The 13,220-nt window shown below is 44.9% G+C and overlaps 2 protein-coding genes across 7 annotated transcripts in view; both read right to left on the reverse strand.

The window, feature by feature from the left end:
- Positions 1-5,938, reverse strand: part of ECI2 (enoyl-CoA delta isomerase 2) — a 78,761-nt gene extending 72,823 nt beyond the window's left edge. The window contains exon 1 of one of the 6 annotated variants that reach the window (XM_053247123.1): positions 5,751-5,938. In XM_053247123.1, the coding sequence (XP_053103098.1) occupies positions 5,751-5,836 (86 nt within the window). In that variant the 5' untranslated portion in view covers positions 5,837-5,938. Of the gene's footprint in view, positions 1-205; positions 273-1,421; positions 1,504-5,321; positions 5,445-5,750 lie in introns of those variants that run through there. The other 5 variants (XM_053247122.1, XM_053247128.1, XM_053247126.1 and 2 more) reach the window with 5 other exon arrangements.
- A 3,775-nt stretch (positions 5,939-9,713) lies between these two features.
- The window catches only part of LOC128324914 (enoyl-CoA delta isomerase 2-like), a 47,055-nt gene continuing 43,548 nt past the window's right edge, over positions 9,714-13,220 (reverse strand). The window contains exon 9 of the mRNA XM_053250085.1: positions 9,714-9,952. Within this exon, the coding sequence (XP_053106060.1) occupies positions 9,951-9,952 (2 nt within the window). The 3' untranslated portion in view covers positions 9,714-9,950. The remainder of the gene's footprint in view (positions 9,953-13,220) is intronic.

The following is a 13,220-nucleotide window of genomic DNA, read 5'->3' on the forward strand; positions in this document are numbered from 1 at the left end:
TGTAGGATAATAAACATGTTATAACTTATTTGTACTAATGTTGAAATGGTCTTGATAGACAAATAGGAACTTCTCACTCCATTACTTTTTTCACTGCATCTACCCAAGTTTTCGGTCACTTCTTTACTACAGGTACATGCACAAATATTTTTCCAGTGTGCTTTTTGTTGTGCTGTTGCACAGTGCTACTATACATCACTTGTACCTTCTGGATACCTCAGCAGTGTTGCTAAACACTCAAGATGGCATTCACACATCCACAGACACGTTTATGCGACGACGACACCCACAGGATGCTGGGAAAAGGAAACAGGAAGCCCCCGCATGGTGTCACTTGTAAGAATGGACAGTGAAGCAGTTTGTTATAGACAGTGCCATGCTGGGGAGGCGAAGGTAGAGGAGGAGTGACGGAGGGACAGGTAAGATCTGCCTCCCTCCATTTAAAGTGCCCATTCCTCCCCAAAACGTTTCAGCAAAGTGAACTTGAAGCGTTTCAACACCTCAAATTAGAGGCGCTGAAATGCTTTGTGTACATCCCTAGCTACTATAACACATCCCTAGCTACCACTTGCATGTTCAGGATTTCCTCCTCCCTCCATTTTGTTAAACTAAATCTTATGTGGAAAGGAGACATACGCCCCAAAGTAAGCACAAAGGTAAGTACTAAAAATACTAACTTTGGTCCTAGTAAAGCTGGGGGAGTTATGAAGTTGCTTAGCAAACGCCACAATAAAATAGCAGCAGAGATATCCACGGCTTGTGATGTCTGTACTCCAATGCACATAGTATAGGAAATAAATAAGTTGAGCTTGTATTCTGAGTACAGAAAGGTAAATATGACGGACAAAACGTAACAGATAAAACTGACATTTGGTGGGATGGCTCCCATTAATGAAGTGCAGCAACTGAAGCATATAACTTGCTTCAAAAGAAAAAGAAAAAACAGAAAGTGAAAGTAGCATTACACATAAAAATGTGTGCACCAGCACAGAAATTCATTTTGTAATGAAATTCAACAGAAACAAATGCAAAGTTCTGCAGTTAGACCAAATTATATATACATATACACAGTAGCGGCTGGTGGGCAGTGGAGCGGGGGCGGGGGGGGAGAACCTGGTCACCAAGGCAAAAGCCTACCCCCACTTTCCTTCACATCAGCGGGCTTGGGTATTTACCCAAGCCTGCCAGCACTGAGGGAAACAGAAAGAGAAAAAAAGCAGAAAAGCAGGGGCAAAAGTAGAAAACAGAAAGGTTGGGGCAGGGGGAGAAGGCAGAAAGCAAAAAAGCCAGAGCAAAAAGCAGGAAGAAAGGCAGAAAACAGAAAGGAAGGGCAAAAGGCAGAAAGAGAGACAGCAGGAAAAAAGCAGGAATTGCATTCCCCTTCCCACAAAACAAAAAACCCAGTAAAAGATCAGACTTACCAGCAGCCAGGGAATCCTCCAGGGAGCTTCTTCCAGTCCCTCCTCCTCTGCCTGTAACTTCCTCTTTTGGTCTTACTGGCCGGAACAGCTGCTACTCAAGCTGCTCCAGCCAATCTGATTTCTAGGGGGCTCCTCCTGGCACTGCCCCCAGGAGGAAGGGAAAACACAGATTAAAAATATACTTCCTGAAGCAACCAGGAAGTGTATTTTCAAACCATTATTTCACCTCTTCCTGGGGGCTGTACCAGGAGGAGCCCCCTAGGAATCAGATTGGCTGGAGCAGTTTGAGTAAGAGCTGTTCCAGCCAGTAAGACCAAAACAAGACGTTACAGGCAGAGGAGGAGGGGCTAGAAGAAGCTCCCTGGTTTGGGGAGGGGGTGTGCTGCCCCTCCTGCCCTAACTGACCAGCAACCACTGCATATACATAAAATATGGTATGGGATTGGCAATGGAAAATGTGAAAAGGATCTCAGGATTGTAAACAATCATAAGCTGAACATGAATCAGCAGTGTGATATAGCTGCAAAAAAGGTTCATGCGATTTTATGCTGCATCAACAGAACCATAGTTTCCAAGCTACAAGTAATATTTTCACTTTATTCCACACTAGTCAGACCTCATGTGGAGAACTGTGTCCAGTTCTGGGTACCACACTTTAAGAAGGATGTAGAAAAACTGGAATGGGTTCAAAGAAGGGCAATGAAAATGGTCAGCAATCTGGTAAACATGCCCTATGAGGAAAAGCTGAAGAACTGGGAATATTTAACCTAGAGAAGAGAAGACTTAGCAGGGAATGTGCACTCTTTCAGTACCTGAAGGGCTATCACAGATAGCAAAGCCTTGTTCTTGCCATCCCAGAGGGCAGGACTAGATCTAATGGGTGTAAGTTATAATAGGGCAGCTTTTAGCTGAACATTAGGAATGCTTCTTAATGAAAATAGTTCAACAATGGAACCAATTGCCTGGATTTCTCTCTAGCAGGAGGTCTTCGGGCAGAGGCCATCTGCTAGAGAGGCTTTAGATCTGGGTTTTCTGTGCTGAACACAGGCTTGGGCCAGATGGCCTACAAGGCCCTGTACAACTCTATGAGTTTGTTCTCATGACCTCAGCTGCACACTCCTTAGGGCTGGGGGAAGGCAATAGCTCACCTGCCTTCCCTACAGTTTAGCGGTGGCTGTCTTGGCCTCTGCTGCACCATGCACCCACATGAACAGTAGTGCAGCAGAGGCCAGAGCTGGGATTAGGAGGAAGTTGTCCCCCATCTCAGTGTGCCCCGTGCCAGCAGCATAGCGGCTGCTCTCAGTAGAGCAGCCTGCACTCCGCACAGACACTCCTTTGCGCTGGCTTGCTGCCCAGAATGGCGGCGAGCCAGGGGAGCCATTTACCCGGTGATGACTGCATAAACAATCGTCTGATGAGGTAGAATGAACCCATGGTTCGTTTACCTTGGTAAAACACTGGGTAGAAGAGCTAGGCTACCCCTGACTGGAGCAGCCAGGAGTGAAGGGCTCCCAGCCTCCAGACAACATGAGCTGCCTGGGGTAGCCCAGGCAGCTCATGTTGTGAGAATGCCCTCTATGATTCTTGCATTGTTTGCAATTGATAAATGTTTGTGAACACATTAAACTAAATGTACAGCAAATGTGCAGAGTGCTATGCTGCTTAAATAGCTTCTGTAGCAAAAATGTATACATAGGTTCTTGTTCAAAGGCAAACTCAATTTTTTGGCAGAAGAATAAGGGTAATTCTAAGGCTGTGTGCTCCATGACCTAAAGGCTATAATTTTTCTTCTTTTCCCTCTTTGTTAAAAATAAAAAATAAATTACATACTAAAAACCTGTTTGTTCATTGTGATTTGGAACACGGAACCCTACAATTACTTATTTTTCTAAAACATCCGTGGGCCTCTTCGCCATAATTAAGCCCTGAATTGTTAGCTTAAAATAACCTTGGCATTAGTCAAAAGACCACAATCACTGAAAATGTATATTGTTCCTATACTGAAACTGTGACTTAATTTTTCAGGAAAGAATGAAGAACTAGAAGATATTATATCAGAGTATTTGTGCCACATTAAAAATAGTCCTACAAGAACCGTTCAACAGTTAGTCTTGTAAATGCACTGGCTGACATGTTGCACAGTCTTCCATCAGCATTTCCAATTGGCCCACGTTGCTGCAAACACTGATGGTCTTGTGCAAGAGTGCACTTGCAAATATACCTAAAGTTGTACATATGCACGTTGAGAACACAGCTTCTACTGAAATAAATGGAAGTTGCACTTTTGAAATGTTGTGCACAATGTTAGGGATTTGCGCAAGGGTGTTCTTCCTCAAGACTGTTGGTGCTTCCTTCAATGCCTGCAACAGTGTGGCCCAATTGGAAATGCTGATGGAAGGCTGCATAGCATGTTGGGCACTGTATTCAATGCAGATATAACTAGTGCTGAATTTATTTTTGAAATATCTCCCATCTTACATGGACATATAACAATGCCTAAGCTTTCTGCCTTTTTTTGCATAGTAACAGCGTCAGTCAGGATTTAAAGTGGGCTGAAAAGAGAGCCTACAAACCTAGCAAGATCAAGGATTAATGATTAAATAGCTAATCATTTAAAGAGCAAGGTTTTGGTACTTAGGGTTGCCAACTCTGACTGAAGTTATTCCTGAATGCCCCCCACCCCCAGCAATACTTTCCCTAATATTTTTCATGGTATCGAACCACTAAAATCTCCAGGATTGCTTTCAATTGCTGTGGGTAACATTTGTGTTTACTGCATAAAGCAAACATATTTGTTGCATAAAGTGCGGAGCTATAAGGTTCTGTGTGCATCCCAAATTAGGGTTTCCAGGACCCAGGCCCACTGTTCAGGGTACTGTTTGCTCATCAGTTAGCTTATTTGTTTAGAAAATTTGTATACCGCCCAAACTTAAGTTTTTGGGTGGTTTACAATAAAACAGATTAAAAACAAAATTAGAACATTAAAACAAATTGAAACAATGATAGATTGTATAAATTAATTAAAAGCCTGGTTGAATTAATGTGTCTTAACAGCCCTTTAAAAAGCTATCAGAGATGGGAAGGCTCTTATTTTATACAGGGAGCATATTCCAAAGCCTTGGGGCAGCAATGGAGAAGGCCCATCCCTGAGTAGCTACCAGACAAGCTGGTGGCAGCTGCAGACCAATCTCCTCAGATGATCTCAATAGGTGACAGGTCTCATAGGAAAGAAAGTGTTCTCTTAAATACCCTGGGCCTAAGCTGTTTAGGGCTTTATAGGTTATAACCAGTACTTTGAATTTTGCCTGGAAATATATTGGTAGCCAGTGTAGTTCTTTTAATGCAGATATAATATGGTCTCTTTGAGATGACATGCAGACCAAGCTGGCTACCACATTTTGGACCAGTTGCAGTTTCTGAACTACATACAAAGGCAGCCCCACATAGAGCATATTGCAGTACTCAAGTCTGGAGATTACCCCCATATGCACTACTGTTCTGAGGTCTTTTATCTCAAGAAACTGACACACAGGCATGGAGGGAGGCCAGCAGCAGCCCGCCACCACGGCCCCCCTAGCCCCACCCCATGCATCTGACATCAGACATAGGAAGTGGTTAGTTACGCCCTCCGTGTCTGACCTCAGGTCAGATGCGGGGGATGTAGTTTAGCTCCCAATGAGCACTGTAAGATATTTCCCTTAAGGGCCAGAGCCGCTCTGGGAAGAGCAGAAGATTCCCAATTCCCTCCGTGGCATCTCCAAGACAAGGCTGAGAGAGACTCCTGCCGCAACCATGGAGAAGCCGCTGCCAGTCTGTGTAGACAATACTGAGCTAGATGGACCAAGGGTCTGACTCGGTATATGGCAGCTTTGTTTTCTGTGTTCATATGTAACAACGCACCGCAGAACGATGAAGGGATTTTTCAGATCATAAGGTGCCACTTATTTCCACACAGCCATAAACCCCAGCAGCTCTTTTTATTTTTCTTTCTGGCGCTCTTCTTCCACAGAGAGGGAGGTCAAGCCCACAAGAGCAGTTTGATCGCCGCGGGGAAATGCCTCCCCCTCGCAAAATGGTGGGGGGGGCGGGGAGGGGAGAGACGAAGTTTAATTGGCACAGTGAGGGCGGGGAGAGCAACCGAGGTGCGAGATCAGCAGGCCACCCCCCACCTCCGCACCCCCTTTTTCACCTTCCTGCTCACGGGAAGGAGGGAGGGAGCTCAGAAGATGGGCAGCGACTTATTTTGACAGACACGTCCATAGGCACACACTCGCAGACACCCTCAAGACCCTCTTTCCTCTCCTCCCCGCCCGCGGAAGGCGGTCTCACCTAACACAGCGCCTCACGCGGCGGGGCTGGCGCAGGGGACTCCGGATCAGCAGCTCAACGGCGGCTGCGGCGGCGACAGAGAACATCGCCCACAGAGAAGGCCGGCCAGGAGGGCTCAGCAGCCCCGGGCTGGCCAATGAGAGCGAGCAGGCCGCCCTCGCAAGCCCGAGCCGAGGAGGGGGAGGGCCCGAGTGACGGGGCAGGGCGCGCTGTGACAGGCTGGCTGGGGCGGGGGGCGTGTCCCAGCGCGCGCCTGGTGGTGGCGGGCGGCGGTGCCTCGCTAGAGCTCAGCTCAGTCAGCGCTGGTGTGGCTGAAGGTGGAGGAGGGGCGAGCTCGGAGCCTGCTGTGAGCAGTGGGGAAGAGACAGGGAGAACACGGGAGGCAAAAGGCGTTGGTGCCCTGCTGTGCCACAGTGCCGGAGTACGGAGCAAACGATAGGAAAGGGAAGGCGTTTGTGTGCGGAACGCCTGGGTTGCACGGAGCGTGTGCCCGTCACGCATGGAAAAACTCTTACTTGTGTGTCTGAACACACGTACAATATAATGTCTCAACAGGCTGTCACCACTGCCGCCAATGATCTAGACATTTTTAAAAGGGGATGAGACAAATGCATGGAGGGTAGGGGGGCTATCAATGGCGACTAGCCATTGCCTCGGGGTTGGCGTGCCCCTCCATAGGGGTGTGCACGGACCGGTTTTGTTATGACCCAGTCCCATGATGTAAGTAAAGGTCTGCCATTCAGTCCTATTGGAAAAGGTAACTTTCAGGGTACCCATGTTTGTGCAGGGAAACCTCCTTGATCCTAGGCAGCCTTCATCTCCACTGACAAGCCCCACCCCCCAGTGAAATAACTCCCTTTGCAAATACCTACCTTTCACAAATACCTATCAATATTTTAATGTGTTTTTATTTATTGAGATTTTATCTGTTTTATGCATTTTAACTGGTTTTTTATGTTTTAGTTTGTACACTGCCTGGAGATTTCTATATCAGGTGGTACAGAAATGTAATGCAATACAGTAAATAAATAAAATATAATAACTAGCATTTCACTTTACTTATAAGAAGCTAATCACCTTAAGTGGTGCAGCTGGGAAATGCTTGACTAACAAGCAGAAGGTTGCTGGTTCAAATCCCTACTGATATGTTTCCCAAGACTGGGACTATCATCTCATTCTGCGTGGGAGGAGGCAATGATAAACCCCTCCTGTATTCTACCAAAAGACAACCACAGGGCTCTGTGGGCGCCAGGAGTCGAGATCGACTTGACGGCACACTTACACAGTAGCTAATTGCACATTTTCACAGAGCTGTCCGTTGTCAGATTTCTACAAGCCAAATCACCTCTCCTTATGTAGTTTCCCCTTTTGAACCTGCTTGAGTACCTGAAACAAAACTATATAGCTACATCACTTCAGCTGACTAGCATAATTTGTTCTTCTAAGCTTTAAGGTTATGTGCTCCTTTTCTCTTCTTTCTGAACAGAGTCAACAGGTTTTTAAAAGGAGCATTGCTTTATTCGCATTTGAAATAACCTCTTTGAAACAATGATAAATATTTGATGGGACAGAGTGAACACTACCGGTACTTCTGTGCTGCACAGAAGTATAATCATGAATGTTTTCACCCACAGATGGAAGAATTCAAATAGTGAACTTACTTTTATTCTAAAAAATACAGGAGAGCCACCTAATGGCACAGCAGGGAAAATGACTTTACTAGAAGGCCAGAGGTTGCCTGTTTGAATCCCCGCTAGCATGTTCCCCAGACTATGGGAAACATCTATATCGGGCAGCAGCAATATAGGAAGATGCTGAAAGGCATCATCTCACACTGTGTGGGAGATGGCAATGGTAAACCCCTCTTGTATTCTACCAAAGACAAGCACAGGGCTCTGGTTGCCAGGAGTCGACACTGACTTGAGGACACACTTTAGTTTTAAAATACAGGAATGAGAAATTTCAACTCCTGGTGACCACAGAGCCCTGTGGTTATCTTTGGTAGAATACAGGAGGGGTTTACCATTGCCTCCTCCCATGCAGTTTAAGATGATGCCTTTCAGCATCTTCCTGTATCACTGCTGCCTAATATAGTACTAGCGGAGATTTGAACCGGCAACCTTTTGCTTATTAGTCAAGAATTTCCCCACTGCGCCACTTAAGTTATCTACATGCAATATATTGCAGAATATAAAGGCATGTTAAGTTTCATTTCTAGGTTTTCATTCAGGAATTATGTATTTACAGACAGCAGTATATTTCTTAGTAGATTTTATTTAATTTATATCCCACCTTTCAGCTACCAGGTGGCAGCTTGAAAAATAAAATAATCCCTTCCCTCAGGAAACGGAGCACTGAAATGCTAAGACTGCATTTTCCATGTGTTTACAATACTATCATTTAATGAGGAAGAGAATAAGAGCATTTCATTTACACCACATGCTGCTTCAGCACCAACTTAAATGGTTTGGGTTGTTAAAGGCAACAGGCCTACTTTAGAGCAAGCATGTTGACAACAAAGGCTAGGAACATGTTTCTTCCTCAATATTGGCACCTCTGCTTATAGCAATTGTACATCTGAGTTCTATCATTAGCAATTACAATATGTAGAGCCAACATGGTGTAGTGGTTAGGGTGCTGGACTAAGACCGGGGAGACCGAAGTTCAAATCCCCATTCAGCCATATTTGCTGGGTGACTCTGGGCCAGTCACTTATCTCTCAGCCTAACCTACTTCACAGGGTTGTTGTGAGGAGAAACTTAAGTATGCAGTACACCACTCTGGGATCCTTGGAGGAAGAGTGGGATATAAAATGTAAAAAATAAAATAAAATAAATACATAAATAAATATGTTGTGCCAAGGTATGTATACTACGTCCCAAAACAAACTCTTCATGAAAAATTCCAAATTCTGCTATTACTACTAATGATATTTATATACTGCTCTTCAACCAAATTCTCAAAGCAGTTTACATAGAAAAATACATAAAATTCTCAAAGCAGTTTATATAGAAAAATACATAAATAAGATGGTCTTCTGTCTCCAAAGGGCTCACAATCTAAAAAGAAACATAAGGTAGACACCAGCCACAGCCACTGGAGGGATGCTATGCTGGGGTTGGATAGAGCCAGTTGCTCTCCTCCTACTGCTAAATATAAGAGAATCATCACATTAAAAGGTGTCTCTTTGCTCAGCAAGGGTCATTTTGCCTTATGAATCCATCAGGCAGATTACACAAATATGAATATTTTTGCATCATCTATTCTAGCAATGACAGAGGAGCTTGAAGTAGCAGATCAGTAAAATCTGAACCCTTTGATTACTGGGTGATCTGATTAAATTCTCTGTGTGTTCTGAAGTAGCACTAATCTGGAGTTGCCGACCAACTGGCGGGCGGCGGGGGGTGGGGGGGGGGAACAGGCTTGGCTAACTTTTTCGCTTTGAGGCAGATTTGTTAGAAAAGCAAGAGGCAAGGCCATTCTCTCTTCCACTCCACTGGCTGCTTTAGGTGAATAGTCTCCTTTTTAGCTGATTTCTGAGCCCAGACCTATCAAAGACCACTGGCTCTGCCCCCTGGCTCCACCACTAGATCTACTTCAGGGTCTGTTCCCTGACCTCACACATACCAGATAAGCCGATGTACTGCAACAGAAATAATGTGCTATTTTTAGAAAAACAGTATTTTAGGAGCCATATTATTGTCATACGCCTGTTGGTCTAATCTGGGTATTGAAAACCTTACTGTTTTTTCATTGCTATTATAGCAATTGTAACCCAATCAAGAAATGTATTAGCAGTTTGACGGTCTATCTTACCTCATAATACAACCAAGTGAGGAAGACATCAGAATAGATAATAAAGGTAGCAATAATTATTAACAAAAGAATGAAGACAAATGATCCTAAATAAAATGCACAACGTAAATTCTGCGAACAAAATAAATCATGCAAACAAAACAAATATTCATATTTTGAGTTTATTTAATATTTTGCTTTGCTTTGAAGAGTAGCCATGTAAGATGGTCAAGGAATTGTGTTGTATAGGAGTCTAAAATCCTTTTCTAGACTCCTGGAGATCCTGCTCATATTTACTGTTTTCAAGTTTTTTTCTGCAGGCATAAGGACTAGAAACGTGCTTTCTAAAGAAAATGTAGGACTCAAGATTCCGAATGTTGCACCACATGCAGTGTTGCATAGAAATTCTGTGGACACGTGGAAAAGAAAACACAGCCCTGATTAAGGACTTATTTTAGGTCTGACATATCCTTATATCAAATGGTTGCCTGCATATTTTCTCAATAGGCTAATAATAAGTCAATAGGCAGGGTCTTGGGTACTTTATTATGCCACTTTTCAGTGCACAGCAAGAATATAAGAATTATCACAATGGGGAGCCTTTGTACATGTTCAAAGAACCTTCTCCTATGTAACATTATTTTTCCACGTTAGATATCAAAATGGTAAGAAAATGTTTTTTCTGGGAAGTCACTATCAGTGAACACAGACAGGATAGTGCTCATGTGCTCACTAACAGTGCAATTGTAGTATCCTTAAGTGACAGTGACTGGACAAGGAAAGGATCAGCCCTGATTTCTGTATGTTGACACAGCTCCAGGTTACACCAGTGGCGTAATGAAATTACGCCATCATAATTTTAAATTAGTGTAAGTACTAAGTCATCATTACTATGATAGTATTGGACGGGTGAAGAGATGGGAGGTAGTGAAGGGAAAGTGGCCAGCTTAATTGGCATCCTATCCTCCTTTAGGGCTTCTGCTGTGGAGTTATGCCACAGAATAATTGTAGTAACTGAACATATCCTCATTTGAGTCAGTGAAGTCCCCAAAACAACTGCTTTACCTCCATTTTCAGTCACATAGGAAAGATTCCCTACTATAATTCTTTAGTCAGTTATGATGCAGCACCAGCCATATATGAACCCTAGCAGAACACAGATCATATAACCAATATGCACGGCATGAGAATAAAATCACCCTGTCTGTGTATCTGTAGGACTATGGATATGCAACTGGGGACTTTGGTGATGGGAAGCTTCTGTAAAAGCACATTTTGTGTAAACAAGAAACATTCAAGATTAGCAACAATGGGCAATTGAATAACACCTGTGCCTCAGGATTCCATACAAACACCCACCAGGAACTCCAACTCCTCTTGTACAATGGGCTCGAAGAACAAGACATCCCACAAGCAAAGGAAGGATGAACTCACAACAGGGATACCCAGCTGGGAGTTATTTGTACTTGGCTTCAGGCCTTGGGGTAAATGTTGAGTGGAGCCACTTTGAATTACACTCGCAGCATTGAGGGAAGCAGCCCCTCCCCTCTGCTCTCGGTTTTCTTTGGAAACAAGTCCACATGGCATGCTCCATGTTTTCCTTCTAGCCAATGCGGCGGGGGTGGGGGGGAGAGCTCCTGCAGAGATAGATCTGCATTTCTGAAGAGAACATGCCTCTTATCATGCTAATCATTTTACGTCAGTGTCTCTCCCATTTGCTCCAGCGTTTTCAGAAAAAGTAGCTTAAAACCAGCATTTTAAAAACCTGGACATACATTGAGATAAGCTAGAATTTGCATCACAGAGTCCAGTTTGTGTGTGGAGTGGGTCCAAAAACCTCGAAGGGACTTCGAGGTAAGTCTGGCTGGTGTGTGAATGCACACACTCTCTTCTGAAGGAAGGAGATTCGGGGCAGAAGCCCTGTTTGTAAAGCCTCCAGGCGGGGGAAGCCAATGTTTCAAAGGAGGATTCCAGAGTATCCTCTGTCCCTTCCCGCTGAATATTTTAAAAGGTACATGGTCACAGAACATCTTTCCCTCATCTCTCTAATTAGGGTAAATTGTGTACTGATGCAACAACCTTCTCTAACTCAACAGGTAGTAGAAATGTCACCCACAAAAAGGACATAGAATATGTATGCACTGAGTAGAAGAGGGGAGGGATTACTGGCCTGAAATCTCTAAACTCGTGTTGGCTCCCACAGTGCACTGCATAGCACTCCATGTCACATTACCAGTGCTGGCAAACATTCATGATTTATTCTTCTTTGTAGGATCAGAAGTAGGACACTTGGCAGCACAACAAACAGTAGCTAGGCAAGTTCAAGTGGAGCTCTCCATCGTAATGCACAAGCATTGATTTTAATTACAACTTTGTGTTCCCCAACAGGAGACTTCCCAAATGTAGACTCCATGGGGAACTAGTAGGAGTGTGTGTGTGCGCGCACACACACACATGTGCGTGCATGCGCGCGCACACACACATGTGCGTGCATGTGCGAACACACACACTACTAAGCGGAAAGCCTGGCTAATATCCCATTGGAGGAGCAGCCTTTCTCAATGAATTTCTGGTCATAGGAAATGTTGGTTACAGCTGCTACCTATTCTGTGTCATTATCTATTATGTTAATTCTCCTGGGTGTGCCTTGGAATATGCGTCCCAGAGCCCAGCTGACTGGCTGGGTGGCGGACGCACCTGATTGGCTGAGGAGCACCCAGGAGGACTGGTTGCCACAGCAGCGGCCCAGCCATGAAGGCCAGAGGTGGCGGGCCCAGCCGGGCTGCGGAGGCAAGGCCCAGGAGGGGGGAAAGAAAGTGGCGGGGGGGGGGAGAGAAGTGGCAGTGGGGAGGAGAGGTGGCTGGGCCCAGAAGCAAAGACTGGGGCAGAAGGGGCGGGGGAGAGGTAACCGCAGCCCCAAAAAGTGCACAGATGCTCTGTGCGGGGTCAACTAGTATAATCCTATTTCTCTTGTTCTCCTCAGGCAACTAGTAGCCATTTAACAGAGATAGGGGCATTCCCCACCTATTGCCATGCATATCACAAGTGAGACCTAGAACAGCAGCAGCAATGGCCAGTGGGAAGCTGGGAGGTTGCCACATTTCTGTTCATGTGAGGGTCTTTTGCCTTTGAAAGCTGCTACAGAATGATAACAGATGCAGCTTTACTCCGCATAGGACTGCAGTGAACACCTGTTTCTCTTCTTTCTGTCCTGCAGATTTCAGAGGCACAAGAGTTCTGTAGGAACACAAATGTGGTAATGTTCATTCCTCTGTGATCTGACAGAGTTCAGTGTAACCATGTATTAAACTGAGAACAGTTTAATACATTAATCCTGTTTTTCATGATGGGACTTACAATGGGAGTGGGGAATGAGTTCTCCAGGACCAAAGGATCTGGCTCTTGTCCATGGTGTTGCCTCTGGGGCAAGGGGGCAGGCCGATCTCAACACACAGCTCAAAGTCCGCTGGAGTCCATCTTGATGTACCGCTAGTGTGATGAGCCAAGCAGTGAGGCTGCTGTGATGTGGAGGGGAGAAGACTGAAAATGAGAGCTGCTGTGAAAATAACCAGCAGACATGGGTGATCAACCAAGTGAGCATAGAAGGAGGCATTCCTGGATAGGATGGAGTGACTGGGCAAGATGAAAACCATCCTGGGGCATTAATGATTAAAC

This window comes from Hemicordylus capensis, chromosome 4 (assembly GCF_027244095.1).
Source record: "Hemicordylus capensis ecotype Gifberg chromosome 4, rHemCap1.1.pri, whole genome shotgun sequence".
Taxonomy (NCBI): Eukaryota; Metazoa; Chordata; class Lepidosauria; order Squamata; family Cordylidae; genus Hemicordylus; species Hemicordylus capensis.